Source organism: Hemiscyllium ocellatum, chromosome 13, assembly GCF_020745735.1.
Source record: "Hemiscyllium ocellatum isolate sHemOce1 chromosome 13, sHemOce1.pat.X.cur, whole genome shotgun sequence".
Classification (NCBI taxonomy): Eukaryota; Metazoa; Chordata; class Chondrichthyes; order Orectolobiformes; family Hemiscylliidae; genus Hemiscyllium; species Hemiscyllium ocellatum.
The window spans coordinates 30,682,281-30,695,744 of NC_083413.1; the positions used below are offsets into that span (position 1 = coordinate 30,682,281).

General features: G+C 39.3%; 1 protein-coding gene across 2 annotated transcripts in view; it reads left to right on the forward strand.

The window, feature by feature from the left end:
* Nucleotides 1–13,464, forward strand: part of LOC132821836 (transferrin receptor protein 1-like) — a 43,059-nt gene that overhangs the window by 12,468 nt on the left and 17,127 nt on the right. For both annotated transcript variants that reach the window (XM_060834687.1, XM_060834688.1), the window contains 5 exons: nt 3,868–3,979; nt 5,397–5,519; nt 8,031–8,126; nt 10,946–11,085; nt 13,249–13,415. In XM_060834687.1, the coding sequence (XP_060690670.1) occupies nt 3,868–3,979; nt 5,397–5,519; nt 8,031–8,126; nt 10,946–11,085; nt 13,249–13,415 (638 nt within the window). The remainder of the gene's footprint in view (nt 1–3,867; nt 3,980–5,396; nt 5,520–8,030; nt 8,127–10,945; nt 11,086–13,248; nt 13,416–13,464) is intronic.

Sequence of the window (13,464 nt, forward strand, 5' to 3'; positions counted from 1 at the left end):
TGATTTCCCTCTTAAATATACTCCTACTGCCTTTATACTCTTCTAAGGATTCACTCGATCTATCCTGACTCTATCTGACATATGCTTCCTTTTTCTTAACCAAACCCTCAATTTCTCTAGTTATCCAGCATTCTCTATATCTCCCTTCCTTTCCTTTCACCCTAACAGGAATATACTTTCTCTGGATTCTCGTTATCTCATTTCTGAAGGCTTCCCATTTTCCATCCGTCCCTTTACCTGCAAACATTTGCCCCAATCAGCTTTTGTAAGTTCTTGCCTAATACCATCAAAATTGACCTTTCTCCAATTTAGAACTTCAACTTTTAGACCTGGTCTATCCTTTTCCATCCTATTTTAAATCTAATAGAATTATGGTCGCTGGCCCCAAAGTGCTTCCCCACTGACACCTCAGTCACCTGCCCTGCCTTATTTCCCAAGAGTAGGTCAAGTTTTGCACCTTCTCTACTAGGTGCATCCACATAACTAAATCAGAAAATTTTCTAGTACGCACTTCACAAATTCCTCTCTGTCTAAACCCTTCACACTATGGCAGTTCCAGTCGATGTTTGGAAAGTTAAAATCCCCTATCATAACTACCCTATTATTCTTATAGATAGCTGTGATCTCCTTACAAATTTGTTTCTCAATTTCCCTCTGACCATTCTGGGAGTCTAGAATACAATCCCCGTAAAGTGATCATCCCTTTCTTATTTCTCAGTTCCACCCAAATAACTTCCCTGGATATATTTTTCAGGGAATAATCTCCCTAAGTACAGCTGTAATGCTATCTCTTCTCAAAAATGCCACTCCCCCTCCTCTCCTGCCTCCCTTTCTGTCCTTCCTGTAGCATTTGTATCCTGGAACATCACTGTGAGAATATGGCTTTCTATTTAATGCTAATTGGGATTGCCTGAACAGACCCCCCTCAATTTATAGCTTCATGGTCAGGCGTATCCCCTGCTTTACCATTCTTATCAAGCTCGAGAGTGCATGAGGAAATTACAGGAACAGCAGCAGACATGCTTAAAAATGAGGTGTCAACTTTCTGAAGATAGAAAACCAGAACCCTTGCATTACCAGAACCAGTACGTTAGTGCAAAAGGTGAAGTTTATAGCATTTTCACCAGCTATCAACTAAAGGTTTCAAATGGATGATCCATCTTGCCCTCCTCCAGAGATCCCCAGCATCTCAGATACCAGTCTTCAGCTAATTTGACTGACTCCACAAAAAAAAATCAAGAAACAGTTGGAGGCATTAAATATTGCGGTGGCAGTAGGCTCTGACAGTATAGTACTGATGACTTGTGTATCTAACGTTGCAGTGCCACGGACAAGCTGTTAGATTTGTCTTATCAGTCTACTCTTGATCGTGAATGCAGTGATGGAAGATGTCATCCGTATTGCTTTTAAGCAGTGTTTGCTCAGTAACAACCTGCTCACCCATGCTGTCAGTTTGGGTTCTTCCAGAGCCACTCAGCTGTTGACCTCCTCAGAGCCTTAATTCAAACCTGGACTGAAGAGTCAAATTCCAAAAGTGAAGTGAGAATGGCTTTCTTTACATGAAGGCTGCAGTTGATCATTTCTGAATTTGATCCTTAGCAAAACTGCTGTAATTGGGAATTGGAGAACTGAGTTAAACCTGGTTGTAGTTGTTAGAAGTCAGCCATCTAAGATTTAAGTAATCTCTGCTGGAAGTCCTCAGGGTAATATTCTCAGTCAAACCATCTTCAACTGATCCATCAATAACCTTTTGTCAATCATAAGGTCAGACGTGGTGAATGTGCAATAAATCCTGGTCCAGACAGTGCCAACATCCAGTGGGTGAATGAAAATAAAGGTAGATCTCTTACGTTAGTCAGGACTGAGATCAACATTGCTATTTACTTTGAAGAGGTTAATGCTTTAAAACTAGCAAATGTGCTGAGTTGCATATTTAGCTTAGTTTGCCTTTAAGCTTTGGGGTTTTGAGAGAAAAGGAAAGGACTGCAATTTGTAGTCCACAATAGTTCATTTCTCTTATTTCTGTTTCATGTAATGTTTGAGTGGTTTTGAGCTTGTTTGTTTCTTAAAATGTGCATGTAGTTGGAACAGTTCTGTAAATGAAAAAGGAATTTAATGTTTTGAGGTGGTTCAGAAGAGGTGAATTGGCTGGAAGCATTATTTGTTGTGGAAAAGCTGAAGTAATGTGGAATAAACGCAATGTCCTGTTTTAGTTCAAAGTTGATTTTTGAATAAGGCATGATTTCAATTCCCATTGATCAGTTGATAAATAAGGTGTACACAGTGTTGGTGTACAGTATTGATTTGTCAATCACTAATGACTTTTGCTCAATACCTGTCATTGTAGTTTGGGAAGACTAGTCACCTAAGTATGTATCCATTGACCTACAGTTGTAACTTGCAAACTGTTGTCCAATATGACTCCATTTCTCCACTATTTAAAATTGAACATGATCTTAAATGCCATTAAAACTAACAAAGCAAAAAGAGGACATCAGAAAAACATTCCCTCCCACCAAGCTCTATTAATTCATCCTTATTACAATTGTGTAATTCATTCTTGAGTTATTCTCTTGTTTGCAGTATAGCTAAATTGCTTCAGGAAAACTAGATATCTTGTATCTCACTGAGGAGTCTTCAGGCCAGTTCACATTCAACAACATGCCAGTGAATCACGTGCTAAAGCTTTGTTTGCTTCTGCCAACATCTTTCATGTTCTCCCAAGAATCTATCCTTAGCCTCTTCTTAGTTCTCTTTGTGCCCCCTCAACCACATGCAGTAACTGATGCAATGTTACTCTGTAATCTGACAATACCCAACTGTACCTACCTTCACCTCTCTTGACTTATCTACAATCTCAAATTTCTTAAACTGGTTCTGAGACCAGAAATTTCCTTCAATGTAAATATTGGGAGGACTGAATCAGTTTTCTTTCTGGCCACTGTTGAATCCATTCTTCTCGTGTGTTCTCAATCTTGGCGTATTTGACCCCCAGATGACTGATTACATTTATATTATCTGTGAGACTGCCTATTTCCACCCCTCACATTATCCAACACCACCTCTGTCTTAACTATGCTGAAATCATCCTCTGCTCCATTGTTTCTTTTCAACTTATTTCAAAAACCTTCCTAACCAGCCTTCCATATTTTGTCATCCAAAACCCTGCGCACCCATGTCCCAACATGCGCCAAGTTCCATTCTTCCTGTGTTCACTGACCCACGTTGGCTTGCATTTCAAATTCTCTTTTTCAGTTCTTACTATGGATTTGTCTCTTTCTATCTTTTTAATCTCCTTCATAACCCTGTCAGAAATACCTTGATTGCTTTTGAGTATTGCTGATTTTTAAGTAATGTACCATTTGCTCTGTGTCTTTAACTTCCAAGACAATTATTTGGCACTAGAATTACTCCAAAACCCCTTTGGTGTTGCTTTAAATCTATTTTTTGCTGAAGTATTTGGTCATGACCTCGAAGTTTTGGGGCTCATCGGTACACCAACAAACAAAATTTGACAGTGCAACACTTGCAAATATTTTGCTTTGCTCAAGTGCTGCAAAAATGAGTTGCTGTCAGTTACTGAACCAGTAATTATGAAATTATTATTTCCGGATTCCCAGGAAGTTGTTTTTCACCCACAGAACAATTGAGGGAAAAGTTCCCTGAATGCTTTTGAGTGCCTTTCAACCAAGTCTTCCCTTTTGAGTTCAGTTTTCCAAGTTGTTATCATGAAACTTGGAACATATCACTCTCAGCTGTTAATCAAATGCAATTACTCTGCAACATTCTTCTACTTTGCAACACTGTTCTGCTTCTAAACAACATGTTAGAGGTAACTATAGAATTTTAAATTATATGTGTGTCTAGTGCATCTCCAAATAGAGTCTGGATTGTTGGTGGTGAAAATCCTGGAGAGATTCAATTAGGACAGCAAAACCCAAAGGTCTTCTGCCCATACAGTGCAACTGGTAAATTCACGGTAAGGATAATTTGTCATGAGTTAATAATATACTCCAGTGAATTTGAAGCTTCCTCGCGGGTATAGTAGGTTAGGTGGCCTATAGTGACCGTTTCAATCCTATGCACCGTATTTCAGACCAGGACATTATGGTATATACTTGCAGTTCAGGTTTCTAATTTGCACTGATCCTGAACTGTTTGACAGCATTATGTATGTGTCAATACGCAAGGATATAATTTTAAAATGTCGTGAATGATCTAAATATATATATATATGGCCTCTGGGTGCATAACACTCATGTGCCCCAATCTCTTGCTGTTATGCCCCAGCCTGCTCTCCCACCCTTACTGTCTCTCTTCAGTGTATTGAATTGTAAGCTAAAAGTCAGCTAGAATATTTTTGTCCCTTAGTTAGAATTTAAAAAGTTGAACTTCGGCTCATTTAGATTTAATAATTTTTGTGTAGATTCTACACTGTATTGGCAATTTATAGTCATAGTGATGTGTAGCATGGAAACAGACCCTTTGGTTCAACTTGTCCATGCTGACCAGGTAGCTTATATTAATCTAGTTCAACTTGCCAGCACTTGGCCCATATCCCTCTAAACCTTTACCATTCACATACCCATCTAGTTGCCTTTTAAATGTTGTAATTGTACCAGCCTCCACCACTTCCTCTGGCAGCTCATTCCATACACGCACCACCTTCTACGTGAAGAAGTTGTCCCTTAGGTCTCTTTTATCTTTCCCCTCACCCTAAACCTATACCCTCTAGTTCTGGCCTCCCCCACTCCAGGGAAAAGACCATGTCTATTATTCCTGTCCATGGCCCTCATGATTTTATAAACTTCTATTATGTCAACCCTCAGCCTCTGACATCAGCCTATTCAATCTCTCCCTATAGCTCAAATCCTCCAACTCTGGCAACATCCTTGTAAACCTTTTATGAGCCCTTTCAAGTTTGACCAATAGGAAGAAGAATTGTATGCAATATTCCAAAAACAGTTGTTTTCCCAAAAATATTGTCCAAAATTATTGCTGTTTTGTGTGAATGGGCCAGAAGATTGTCATTTACGTTGCTTTCATGATTAGTTTTGACTAACGACCAAAATTCTGCCTTTGTTTTTCATAGATTTAAAATTTGTAAGAAACAGTTTTTCAACAGTTCGCCATCTGCCTCTGTTCCAAGTCACTAAAATGCTATTATTCAGTCTTTTAAAACTCAGTGCTTTGAGCCAGATCTAACTAAGTAAAATCATTTTTTGTTATGATGGCTTTTGTTGGTTTTTTGCTACCAACTCTGAAATGGAGAAGCCTGATGCTTTCTTCCTGCTGTTTCCCCTGAAAGTCTCGCCAATAATAAGATTTTTTTTTTTGTCAATAAAGATGGATGCAAGTTGTAGTTCTCACCTAATGCATTTTGTGCTCTGTTTCAGGGAAAGCTTGTTTATGCCAACTATGGAACTAAAGATGATTTTAAACTTTTGAGCAGCATGAGCGTGCCGGTCAATGGAAGTGTTGTTGTTGTTCGTGCAGGAAAGATTAATTTTGCTGAGAAGGTACTGTGACTGGTCATTAAACATGGTTTCCTCAATCCTTTTTGCTCTTATGATTTGGAGATGCCGGTGTTGGACTGGGGTGTACAAAGTTAAAAATCTCACAACACCAGGTTATAGTCCAACAGGTTTAATTGGAAGCACTAGCTTTCGGAGCAACACTCCTTCATCAGGTGGCAGTCACCTGATGGAATGTCGCTCCGAAAGCTAGTGCTTCCAATTAAACCTGTTGGACTATAATCTGGTGTTGTGATTTTTAACATTTTTGTTGTTGTTACTGGACTACATGTGCTGTATTTAGTAACCAGTTGGGTGGTGGGATAAGTCATCAGATATCGATATTTTTCTTATCAATCTGCTCAAACATTGAGACCCCTCTGGAGCAGGTCAGTCTTGAAAATAGGTTTTCTGGCTTAGAGGTAGGGACGTCAAACCTACAGCTCAACAAACAAACCTACACCCTAAACCACAATCTGAGCGACAAACCTTGCACGCTACCACTGTGTGGCAAGAGCCCATAATAAGTCACATCCATGTTTGCTGATGGCAAAACATAGATGGTGGCATTTGCAGCATATTGACGGCAGCATTTTGATTTTAATGTGCAGTCATTTATTTTAGACTTCATAAGGTATAAATACTTTTAATGGTGCAAACACCAGAAGCAGTGAAGGTCCAAGACCATTTAGGGTTTCAGATTCATTCATCAATAATCTCATATGAACAGTTACAGCAAATAATTACAAGTTGTTACTTAAAAGCTGACCCTTATATTAAGATGAACAACAAATAAGGGATAGCTGTAATGCTTCAGCTGTGCAAAGTGTTGCTTGTACTACACCCTGAATAATAGAATATGAAGGTTGCAGTAGTATTCTTAAGAGGGAAATCAGGAGGGCAAAACAGTTCAGGAAATATATATTGGATTTGGAGGAAGTGGTAGTCCATATACCAGAATGAAAGCTGCTACCCCCACTCCAGCCAAATTAAATTTTAGGAAATTGCACAAAATGATCCAAGCAATGCCAGTTTGAAAGTTCTGCTTGTCTCTTTGAAGATGGATTCCATCTTGTGTTCTTTCATGTTATTGTATTTGATTTGTATGAAATATTGCACATTTTTACAAGATCATTTGAAAGTTAGAATTTGAAGTCAAAGTGAATTGGAACATTTTATAAAGTCCATTTTGTTCAGTGTTTTTCTTGCATACGGTTACATCTCAGGATTCACGAACATGAATGACTGTGTAAAGATCTCATCTCCTGGATGTAATTTTGCTTGTACTGGCATGACTTGCTACATACCTAAAATTGCTAAATGTTTTAATTCTCTTTTATGTCCGCCATGTTTATAAATGAGAAAATAAAAACCACAGTTGATGTTAGACCAATTTAATTTTAAGTTGGATGTTGATGGATTTTTATCATCACACATACCTGCGTATGAGTAAAGTTATAGCATTGATCTTTTTGAATACTGGAATAGGCTTCAGGTAAATGGCCTATTTTTGTATCTGTTATTTATTTTCAATAACCACATCTGTTGTTGTGAGCTGATTCTTGTATTAGTGGCATTTCAATTGTCAAGAACTTTTTTTTAAGAAATTGGAAGATTTTTGCTGTCATTTTGCTTCGGTCAATTAAACTGTGATGCTTTCTATTCTTTTCCAAGTAGCATTCTATAGCAGGTCAAAAATGTGATCTGGTATATCTAATTTCATTTGCTGACCATTGTCTTTTGATAACTGAAACCATGCAGTTGCAACCTTCCCACGTATCCTACTTGCTGCATTAATTTGAATGAGGTTTCTGTGTAATCTTAAATGGCTTTGTTTCTGTTCTAAATGCTTTGCATTGTTTTTTTGATAAAATTTGCTGTTAAGTTTCAGATTTCCCATGAGATAGAAATACTGTGTTGTAAAGAATAGTGTTTTGTTCTGTGGCCAGCCTTCATGGGATTGTGAGAGAGGAAGAAGAAAACTATGCCTATGCCACATGGGATTTTTGCATCATCCTCCATATTGATGAATCTTGAGATATAGTTGTATCCAAAATAACTTAATGAGCAGGTGGTCTTTGTGTAAAACTTCCTACATCACTTTCCTTTTAATTTCTACCTTTTGATCATGTTTTAATGGTTAACTTTAGATACAACTCAAATTTAAAGAGTGGGAGAACTTGAGATACTATCTCCTTTAAAAAGAAGCAAGCAGAACCTGTTCAGAATCTAAACAGTTGCATGAAACATGATCCTCTCTTGGCAAATGAGTTGGATGATGCAGAACAAAGTATTAGCACTAGTTGTTAGGTGCAAACATAATGTAAGACTTAACTTTCAGTTCCCATTATAATTGCTTGCAGGAGTTAAAACAGAAAAAGTTGATAAGTTAAGATGACAACTGTAGGTTTTATCTATTTATAATCTGGATAGAAATGTTTATATTAACAACTGCAGTCAGCAAAGTGATTAAAATATACAAATTGCTTGGTGATTAATGTTTCTTTTCTCTTCTAGGTTACTAATGCTGAGAACATGAAAGCTGGAGGTGTTCTAATCTATCCTGATCCTGAAGATTATATCCTGGATCCAGATGTAGCTATGTTTGGACATGTATGTACACTGAAAGTTGCACAATGATAATGTTACTGGATTAGTAATCTTGAGCTAATGCTGTAGTGTTCAACTAAGTATAATATCTGGAATATAAGCCTCACATCAGTAATTGTGACCATCAAACTTCTGAATAATAATTTTAAAAACCCATTTGATTCGTTTTTTATTTTAAAAGAAGGAAATCTGAACTACTTGTCACTCCAGACCACAGCAATTTTAAAATAGCCTGGAAAGTCACTCTGTTGTACCAAATCACTGCAGAAAACCTGAAAAAACTTAAGCAAAAATCAAGACTGAGAGTACAAAGGCACAATGTACTCTGGGTTGGGACTTCATTTGATGGCATAACCACTAACCAAGCTGGCTGTGTTCTAAGGGTTTGTTTAAAACACGAGCATCAGCCGGTGGTGGAGAAAATAAGGGGTCAAAGTGTACTACTTTGTTGAGCTATCACCTTTCTTAAAATAGTGGCACCATGTTAGGCAACCTCCAGTCTTCCGGCACCTCATCTGTGGCTATCGATGCTTCAAATATCTCGGCAAGGGACCCAGCAATCACTTCCCTACCTTCCAACAAAGTTCTAGGGTAGACTTAATCTGTCCTGAGGATTTATCCACCTTTTTGTGTTAAGTCATCCAGGACCTCTATAATATGTACACTTTTTTTTTAAGATGTCACCATTTATTTCCGTCCGCTCTCTATCTTTCAGATGCTTGTCCTGTGGCTCCACACATAAGTGATCTTTCTGATGTTTAAGGGGCCTTTTTCGCTCCCTAGTTATCTTTTCCTCCTTGATATATTTATAGAATCCCTTTAGATTCTCCTTAACCTTATCTGTCAAAGCTATCTCATGTCTCCGTTTTGCCCTCCTGATATCCCTCTTAAGTATACTACTGCAGCCTTCATATTACAAGAATTCACTCGATCACTGCTGTCTGTACCTGACATTATCACCTTCTTTGTTAAGCTAAGGAAAAGCCAAGGAACTATAAAGCGGTGAGTCTGACATCGGTGATGGGCAAGTTGCTGAGGGATTCCTGAGGAACAGGATTTGCATGTACTTAGAAAGGCAAGGACTGATGAGGGATAGTAAACATGGCTTTGTGCATAGGAATTCATGTCTCATTAATGTGATTGTTACTTCAAAAACTCAGAGGATTGATGAAGACAGAGCAGTGGATATGATGTGTGTGTGGATGTTAATAAGGCATTCGACAAAGTTCTGAATGGTAGACTGGTTAGCAAAGTTCAATTGCATGGAATTTGGGGAGAACTTGCCATTTAGATATGAAACTGGCTTGAGGGTAGAAGACAGAGGGTGGTGGTGGAGGGTTGTTTTTCAGACTGGAGGCCTGTAACCAGTGGTCTGCCACAAGGATCTGTACTGGGTCCAATGCTTTATATAAATAATTTGAATGTGAACATAAGACGTATAATTGGTAAGTTGGCCAATTGGTGACGCCAAAATTGGTGGTGTAGTGGACAGTAAAGGCAATTACTTCAGAGTACAACAGGACCTTGATCAGATAGGCTGAGGAGTGATACATGGAGTTTAATTTAAATAAACATGAGGTGCTGCATTTTGGAAAAGCAACTCCAGGCATAACTTACACACTTCATTGTAAGGTCCTGGGAAATGATGCTGAACAAAGACTTTTGAGTGAAGGTTCATAGTTCCTTGAAGATGGAGTCTCAGGTTGATCGCCTAATGAAGGTGGCATTTGGTATGCTTTCTTTTACAGATGGGTGCATTGCATGTAGGAGTTGGGAGATCATGTTGCAGCTGTACAGGATGTCTGTTAGGTCACTTTTGGAATACTGCATGCAAATCTGGTCTCCTTACTATAGGAAGGATGTTGTAAAACTTTGAATGGGTTCACAAAAGATTTACAAGGATGTTGCCAGGATTGAAGAGTCTGAGCTATAGGGCCAGGCTGAATTGGCTCGGAGGCTGAGGGGTAACTATAGAGAGATTTATAAAGTCATGAGGGGCATGGATAAGGTATATTGACAAGGCAATTTCTCTGGGATGGGGGAGTTCAAAACTAGAGGGCAGAAGTTTAAGGTGAGAAGAGAAAAATTTCAAAGAGACCGAAGGGGCAGCATTTTTGCACTGAGGACGGTGCATGTACAGAATGAGCTGCCAGATGAAGTGGTGGATTCTGGTACAATTGCAACATCTAACAGGTATATAAATCGGAGGGTTTAGAAGGATATGGGCCAAATGCTGGCAAATAAGACTAGATTAGTTCAGGATATGTGATCGGCATGGACAAGTTGGACTGAAGGGTCTGTTTCCAAGTTGTACACTACATGACTCTGACTCTACCTATCATTGGTGCCTCTGTCCGTGATATATGGGTAGCAGTAATTACTGCACATTGTCGAGAAGCAATCCTGTTATGTCATGTGGCATTGTCACCATGGTTAAGTGGGATAAATTTCAAATACCTTCAATAGAATAGCACTCAATACTGAGCATCTAATGAGGGCTTGTGGACCAACAATGACAGAACTAAATTCATCGACAATCTAATGGATTACCATTTCCCTCACTCTGACATTGCTAGCCTGCCACAGGTCAACTCATTAAATGAGGCCTGAACAGAGTATGCTGGCAGCAGTACCAGGAATACCTGCAAATGGGATGTTTAAAGTAAGCTGAAATGAAAGAAATTAGAATGATCATAAGTTCATATTGTCATTGGTGACCACTCCAAAATACTTGCCTGCAAAATGTTATTCTTACTGTGTCGACTCATTTTGTTGTTTGTGTAAAGTTAACAGGTGCGTTTTTTTTCCATTTTTTTTAAAAGGTTCACATGGGCTTAGGTGATCCGCGGTCTCCTGGATTTCCATCCTTCAATCACACACAGTTCCCACCAACTAAATCGTCAGGACTTCCTGGAATCTTAGTTCACTCAATTAGTGCAAATGCAGCTACGTCACTTCTCAAGTAAATATACATTCCATAAGTATGGAGAGCTTGTTAATCCACGAACTTTGTTGTTTTTTGCAGCAGAGGAAATTGTATGACCTATAATGTATTTTTGTTTTCGGTTAGTGCTCTGATCTGTACTAACAAGCGCAATGAAATATTGTAATTCACTTAAATATTTTCAACTCTGATTGCTCAGGTCTTCACTGTTGTCTTGATGAAGATCTGTAGCTTGGCGTAGAAGATGGTTTAAATTTTTTGGTCTGCATGGTTCAGCAGCTAAGATGTCAGGGGCCATCATTACACACATTTCCAGTTTCAAATCTGTTTACTTAGAGTTAGAAAGACGTACAGCACAGAAACATACTCTTTTGGTCCAACTTGCCAATGCTGACCACATATCCTGAATAAATTTGCCAGCACTTGGCCTATATACCTTTTTAAGCTCTTCCTATTCCTAAAACCATCCAGACGCCTTTTAAATGTTATAATTGTACCAGCCTCCTCCACTTCCTCTGGCAGCTTATTACACACACACACAGCACTCTCTGCATGAAAATGTTGCCCCTTAGGTCCCTTTTTAATCTTTCCCCTCTCTCCTTAAACATATGCCTTCTAGTTCTGGACTACCTTACCCCAGGTAAAAGACCTTGTTTTATTACCCTTTCCATGCCCCTCATGATTTTATAAACCTCTAAAGTCATCCCTCAGCCTCTGACTCTCCAGGCAAAACAGCCCCAGCCTATTCAGCCTCTCCCTATAGCTCACACCCTCCAACCCTGGCAACATCCTTGCCAGTTTTTTCTGAACCCTTTCAAGTTTCACAACATCCTTCCGATAGCAGGGAGACCAGATTTGTGTGCACTTGCAAAAGTGGCCTAACCAATGTCCTCTTGACCTCCCAACTCCAACTGCTAGCTCTGACCAATAAAGGAAAGCATACCAAATACTGCCTTCACTATATCCTGTCTATCTGCAACTCCAATTTCAAGCAACTATGAACCTGCACACCAAGGTCTGTTTGTTCAGCAACACCCTCCAGGACCTTGCCATTAAATCCTGTGGCTCAGTGGTTAGTTAGAATTACTGCCTCACAGCGCCAGGGACCCAGGTTTGTGTCCAGCCTTGGACTACTGTCAGTGTGGAGTTTGCACATTCTCCCTGTATCTGCGTGGGTCTTCTCCAAGTGCTCCGGTTTCCTCCCACAGTCCAAAGATGTGCAGGCCAGGTGAATTGGCCATGTTAAATTGCCATGGTGTTAGATGCATTAGTCTGAGGGAAATGGGTCTGGGTGGGTTACTCTTTGGAGGGTTGGTGTGGGCTGAAGGGCTTGTTTCCACAGTGTAGGGAATCTCATGTAATCGTTAAGTATATAAGTCCTGCCCTGGTTTGCCTTTCCAAAATGAAGCACCTCACTTCTGTCTAAAGCTCGTTGGTCCATCTGATCGAGATCCTGTTGTAATCTGAGGTAACCTTCTTCGCTGTCCACTGCACCTCCAATTTTGGTGTCATCTGCACATTTACTGACTATACCTCTTATGCTTGCATCCAAATCATTTATATAAATGATGAAAAATAGTGGACCCAGCACTGGTCCTTGTGACACACCTCTGGTCACAGGCCTCCAGTCTGAAAAACAGCCCTTCACCACCATCCTCTGTCTTCTACCTTCGAGCCAGTTCTGTATCCAAATTCATTCCTACTTCAGAAATCTCAAGTGTTTGTGAGACATTATTTCCCCCACACGCAGCCATTTTGAGTATCCCTAATCAGTCCTTGCCTTTCCACATATATTTAAATCTCGTCCCTCAGGGTTTCCTTCAACAAGTCACCCATCACCAATGTCAGGCTCATCAGTCCATATTTCCCTGGCTTTTCCTGACTACCTTTCTTAAATAGTGGCACCATATTCGCCAACCTCCAGTTTTCCAGCACCTTACCTGTGACTATCAATAATCCAAACATCTCAGCAAGGGGCCCATGAATCATTTCCACTGTTTCCCACAGTGTTCTAGACTATAACTGATTTATCGTCCTTGTGTTTTAAGACATCCAACCCTACCATCTCTGTAATAAGGATATTTTTCAAGATGTTACCATATATTTCCCCACATTTCTATTTTGATTATAATTTGAAGCCTGTGTTTTGTTTTAGTAATCTGTAGGTTTCTTTTTTTTTAGTAAATTGGGTGGTGAAACATCTCCATCTAGTTGGAAGAGCAAAGCAACCAAAATTGGGCCAGGGTTTGCCAACGATGATGAACGAGTAATGATGGAAGTGAATAATGTTGAAGAAGTAAGAGGAATGCACAATGTCTTTGCAGTTGTTAAGGGGTTTGAAGAACCAGGTAATTTATTATTTAAATTTAATCAATGCAGATGAGTAGCGATCACTGG